The 6,033-nt window shown below is 35.8% G+C and overlaps 1 protein-coding gene across 1 annotated transcript in view; it reads right to left on the minus strand.

The window, feature by feature from the left end:
* Positions 1-2,175: 2,175 nt before the first annotated feature.
* Positions 2,176-6,033, minus strand: part of SPACA1 (sperm acrosome associated 1) — a 21,996-nt gene continuing 18,138 nt past the window's right edge. Inside the window, exons 6-7 of the mRNA XM_004696518.2 lie at positions 2,906-3,026; positions 2,176-2,346 (exon numbers count right to left, since the gene is read on the minus strand). Coding sequence (XP_004696575.1) covers positions 2,190-2,346; positions 2,906-3,026 — 278 coding nt within the window. The 3' untranslated portion in view covers positions 2,176-2,189. The remainder of the gene's footprint in view (positions 2,347-2,905; positions 3,027-6,033) is intronic.

The following is a 6,033-nucleotide window of genomic DNA, read 5'->3' on the forward strand; positions in this document are numbered from 1 at the left end:
TGAGAAGCCGATATTAAGGGCTCAAGTAGAAGGCAAATGTTTTGAGAATGATGATGGCAACAAATGTACATATGTGCTTGACACAATGGATAGATGGATGGATTTTGATAAGAATTGTATGAGCCCCCAATAAAATGATTTTTTTAAAAATTAAAACTCCATTCAATTCACAATAAAAAAGAAGTGTATAGACCTAGATTGAGGATATGTTGAGAAACAACAGCTTTACATTTTGATTTTTTGTTGTTGTTTAATGAAGGTTTCTATAATTTTGTAGTCAAAATCAATAAACTGTTTTGCAAACTGAAAAATAAAACAGTTGGATTCCTTTATACTAAAAAAAAGAGCTCTGAAAAGGAAATTAGAAAAATAATATTTAAAATAGCCAACCAAATATTTAGGAGAAAATATGACTAGGGGAAAAAAAGATGTGTACCAAGAAAACTACAAAACACTAATTGAAAAAAACAAGAGATCTACACAAAAGGATAAATATACATGTTCATGAATAGAAAGACTTAATATAGTGAAAATAATAATCCTACCCAAAACAATCTACAGGTGTACAATAATATCAATGAGGATTCCAACATCGTTCTTAAAAGAGATGGAAATTTTAATCAACTTGTATGGAAATGAGAGAGACCCTGGATAAGGGAGGCTGTGCCAGAGAAGAAAAAAGTCGGAGGTCTCCACTGTCTCATCTCACAGCCATGGCCGTAAAAAGATCCTGGTCCTGGTACAATAATAGATATATAGATGAATGGAGCAGATTGGAGAACTCAGAAGAAACTCCATCCACATACTGACAATGTATTAGAGCATATTAAATGGAGAAGAGATCTTCTCCTTAATAAGTGGTGCTGGCAAAACTGGATACTTATTTGCTAAAAAATTAAATAGAGCCCATTTCTCCTACTTAGCCTGGGTTCTTTACAGTTACAAAACCAATGACACTTATCTATGTATATTTAATGAGAAATTCATCTCAAGAAAGTAGCTCACACAGTTATAGAAGCAGGTGAGTCCAAGTCCAGGGAGGTTTCAAGTCCAAGGATCAGATATCAAGCTGGAGGCTTATCCTTACTTGTGTAGCTGTGTAGGCTGATGAACTCAAGAAGACTACTGGCTAGTGGCTACAGAGACAGATGAAGCAGGAGGTCAGGCTTATGGCTGCATTGTCAACTGAATCCAAATCAGCAGATCAGAAGGCAAGTTTCTACAGACTCCCAGGACTGGCAGGCAATATGGTAGGCCATAAACTGAAGTTCAAGTAACTGGTGGTAGATGAGCCCGATACAAGATCTATACCAGCAAAATGCTATTTTCTACAGCATCCTTATATTGGAAGGAAGTCAACCTCCAAGGAAATTTCCTTTTATCAGGACTATGATCTGAGCAAGCATGTTGCATTCTACCCTAATCTTATCCCATTATCAATAAGCTTTGATTACATGGCGTTAAGACAAGTCATGGGGGGTTAGTAGGTGTCAGCCCCAAAGCACTGAGAACCTTGGCACAGTCCAGTTGGCACAAAATTTTAGTTATTACACATGCCATGTACAAAACCAACCCAAGATGGATCCAAGACCTAAATGAAAAATCTAGAACTATAAAGTTCATCCATTAAAAAATAGGAACTAATTTAGGGGCCCTAACATATGGCATAAAGCCACTATCAAATATACTGAAAAATACACAAATAAGAGAATACAGACTAGATGTGTAGGACTTCCTAAGAAGTAGACGCTGTGTGAATCAAAAGATTTTACCAAAAGAGTAAAAAAAGAACTCATAGTAGTATGCCTTACAGAGAATCTGAAGTGTATTTGCTTTAACAAATTCATTCAGTGTTTCCAGTGGAAAGTCTATGGAATTGACTATTTTAACTTAAAATATAGAACAGGAAAATCAACGTAGAAAGTGACCAAAATGTGTTTTAAAACTTTTTGTGTTTACATGTAGACAAATGTCTATTATAAGACATGGTAAATACTGAAGACCATTTAAAAGTAATTTTTTATAATTCTACCACAAAGGTGCACCAATTAAAACAATCCTATTCTCACAATATGCTGCCTTCAGACTGAGATAAATCAACTTCCAAAAGCATGAAAGTAGGTAAGTATAAATTTTATTTTTATAATAATGAATCTGATATTCTCTAATCTCCTGTGTTCTGTCATATATCATTCATTCCATTCACTTAAATTATCTTCTTCATGAGCAGGTACTTCTGGTGGTGACTGATCAACAGAAGCGGAATCTTTGTATCTCATAGAACTCAACTCAGACTGTAACTCAGTTGTTGAGGCTTTTGTCCCCCATAAGGCTTTGACTGCTGCCCTGGAAGGGGGAAAAAACAACCAAGAAACTTCATGTAAAGCTAAAACTAAAGCCATTCAGATTTATATTTACTTTTTCTATATATAGGAGTGTCTTTTGTTCATAATATAATTTTGATTTGTTATGCATCCACTTCAATGCAATAGTTGGACCCTCAGATTATTCAGGGTGTAATATTCAAGTAATTAGTATACATATTGTGAGAAATAAATAGAATAGTAGGCTAAAGTAACCAAGTTGCCAAATTATGAAAATACAATCAGACAACAAAAGTATTCAGCCAATAATTTTTTTAAATGACTATATAAAAGTGGAAAAAAAACTCCATTGAAAAGTTCTCTCATAGTTGGGGAAGGAGGGTTTGATTGATGTTTTAAATCCACATAAGAGAGAGGGTAGTATGAATCCAGGTAATCCTAGGAGGCATGGAGGGAGTGGGACCTCAAACCCGTTTAGGAGACATACTGGACAGGACTTGACTGTTCTTGAGATGAGGGGGGAACAAAGGTGAGGAGGACCATCAACCAAGGGTGACCTAGTGGGTTGCTTGTTCACCTACCAGTTTATAATTATGAAGATCAATACAAAGATCACAAATATACAGATAATGACTCCTATGGTCAGCACAAACACCAGGACTGCATCAGTGTCTGGTCTGGGAAATCTTCTCATCTGCAATTCTAGATGAAAAACACTCAATGGTTATTACCACTGGAAAGGGAAAAGAGAAATGGTATCTTACTTAGTGGAAACCTTAACCTCGTTCTACAGTCAACTAAGAAACAAAATCAACTAAAAATATGGACAGAACCATGGGAAAGGAAGTTATTCATTTTAGAATGTGCTTCGTATGACTGAAGTGCCTTTTTCCAACAAGTAGAAAAGTTAAGGGAATTTTACAGTGAACACCTTCTCTTTCCATTCCCTAGATACCACCACTGCATTTTAGGATTCATCCCTCTATTACCCTCTATTAATCCTTTTCTTAAAAAATGATTTTCAATATAAATAGTTGACATCTGTATACTTTCTCCAAAATACTTCAGCTGATATATCATGAGTTAGAGCTCAATATTTGTTTATGGGTTTTGAATTTTTTGGGTTATGGGTTATGGGTTTTTTTGGCCATCCTTTGCAAGTAGAATTTACATGCAATTAGTTGCACTAAAATCTTAAATGTACTTTTGGTTAGTTTTGGCAAATGCACACACATCTCTGTAACCATAGAAATCCCTTTCAAGGAATAGAACATTACTATAGTCCATAAAGTTCCCTCCATCCCCTTCCCATTTAATCCATCTCCACCATCCTTCAGAGGCAACTACTCCAATTTTGTCTGAATGTAGGTTAATGCTTCTTGCTCTCGAGTGGCATGTGACTGGAAAGGTATGCTATGTGCAAGTCTGTGTAAGGCTTTCTTGGTATAATTCGAGTAGGGTTTTAGAGATTCATCCTCGCCACTGTATGCAGTATTAGCAGGGTTATCCTTTGTTACTTTGAATACTGAATAGTATTCCACAATTATTTTAGAAAATAAATTTTTCTACTGAACATCTAAGAGGCTGTAGCTTGTGGCTATTATAAAAAAAATGGTGTAAACAGTCTCCTACAGGTCATTGTGTGAACATTTATTTTTCTGTCTCTTGGATGAATAATTAGGAGTGAAATTACTGGGACATAAGTTTAAAAAGCTAAACTCACTGTGATTGAGTTGATACCAATTCAAGGTGACCCCATGTGCTACAGACCAGAACTGCTATACGGAGTGTACTTGCCTGTAATCTTTATGGAAGCAGATCACCAGGCCTTGCCTTCAAGGAGTTTGAACTGGGTGCCTTCAAACAGACAACTTTTGGGTGATAAATAAAGCACCAATTGTTTTATTCAACCAAGAATCTTATCAAGAAATTGCTAGACCTTTTCCCAAACTGGTTATGCTTGATGTACCTTGTATATGTTTCGTGAACGCCCACCCCCCACCCCAGGTTTATAATAAGCTAAAGTTTAAAATGCTGGTGAAGTCTAATTTACCAATGTTTGATTGCTTTCTGAGTCATGCCTAAGAAATCTTTTCCTCCTCCCAAATTATGAAGTTATACTATGTTTCTTTTAAAAGTTTTTATGGTCTTAGTTTTGATATTTAGGACAATGATTCATCTCAAATTAACTTTTGCATGTGGTAGAAGACAGGGATTAAAGGTCAATGTTTTTAAATGTCTACATGCACTCTCACATTTTTATGCTTTCTGCAAATAAGGATGTTAAGGAGACAGAGCCAGTCTACCATATGCTATGACATTGCTTCAGTGTAAACTGGTAAGAAACCAATTTATATCAAATGTTACTTACTTTGAGAATTATAAAGATTTCTTGTAAGCCATATTGGCCCTCCAAATTATGAGGATCATAAAAGATGTATGTGACAAAGGACCAGGGAGATCATCTGGTTCAATTAGTACATCACATAGATAAAGTAAATGAGATACAAGAAGGCTTGATGGTTTATACGAGTTAAGTCTGCAGTATTTTCATTTTGGTAAGCACCACACTATTAGCAGTAGTCTCCTTTCTGGACAAGCTCAATGACTAATTTTTCTAAACTTCTTCCCTACTCTTCAAACACCATGGCCCACCACCCATCTATCAAGTTTGCTCTGCTGTGATGGTTACAATGTTATGATGATGCTAGAAACTGTGCCACTAATATTGCACACATCGGTAGGGTCACTCATGCTGGCAAGGTTTCAGTGGAGCTCCCAGACACAGGCAGACCAAGAAGGAAGGCTTTGAAATCTTCTTCTGGAAATGAACAAATGAAAACTCTACAAATCACAATGGCATTTTTTCTGACATAATGCTAGAAAATGACCCCCCACCCCTTGGTTAAATGGCTCTCAAAATACTCAATGGCTCCAACCACAGACTGCAGCATAGCAACAATCCGTGGCTGGTGCCGGACCAGGCACTGTTTCATTCTGTTGACCATGTGGCTACCATCAGTCAGGCTGGACTCGAGGACAACTAAAAACAGCAAGCAACATCACGGAGCATCATGCTCCAATCTTTTAATAGTAATTGTAGGGCCCTGGCTCAATTTACTGATGCTGTAAAGGTAACTAGATCCAAGTATGGTGGAGAAATTAAATTTATACTTCTAGTCCAACATTGTGGGATTTTAAGCATCTTTTGAAATAACTTTAGCTTTTCAGAGTTATGGGAATTCTTATAGTTTAAGTAAAAAATAACCTTTGGGACTAAAAGCGGAGAAGGAGAAGAAGAAATTCAGTAATTATTTTTCATCTATCAACTACCTGGCAATAATAGGCAAAAGGAGGTAGAAAGTGAGGATCATGAACATTTTAGTTTATTTCAACAGTTATTTTCTTATAAAGATCAATTAAATTACTTTAGATTTAATTTGAGACAGGCTGGATTTACTTTTGTGATTTCCCCAGCAAAAAATAAGCTGAGTTTTGATATCCCACTTTTTAGAGAAATGAAATTTATACCTAATTATGAAAAGTAACTAGGTGGGAATGAAAATTCTGATATAGATAGATGGGTATTTTCATTAACAAAATCATGTATTTCCTTTTTGTCTTTATACTAATATAATCTTATCCTTAGCACTTTAATGTAATTTGTTTTTTATTGTTTTCTGTTGGGTATCCCAGCTGTGAAGCACAG

The sequence above is a fragment of the Echinops telfairi genome, unplaced genomic scaffold (assembly GCF_000313985.2).
Source record: "Echinops telfairi isolate 266 unplaced genomic scaffold, ASM31398v2 ScPeMD7_3533;HRSCAF=4204_0, whole genome shotgun sequence".
Lineage (NCBI taxonomy): Eukaryota > Metazoa > Chordata > Mammalia > Afrosoricida > Tenrecidae > Echinops > Echinops telfairi.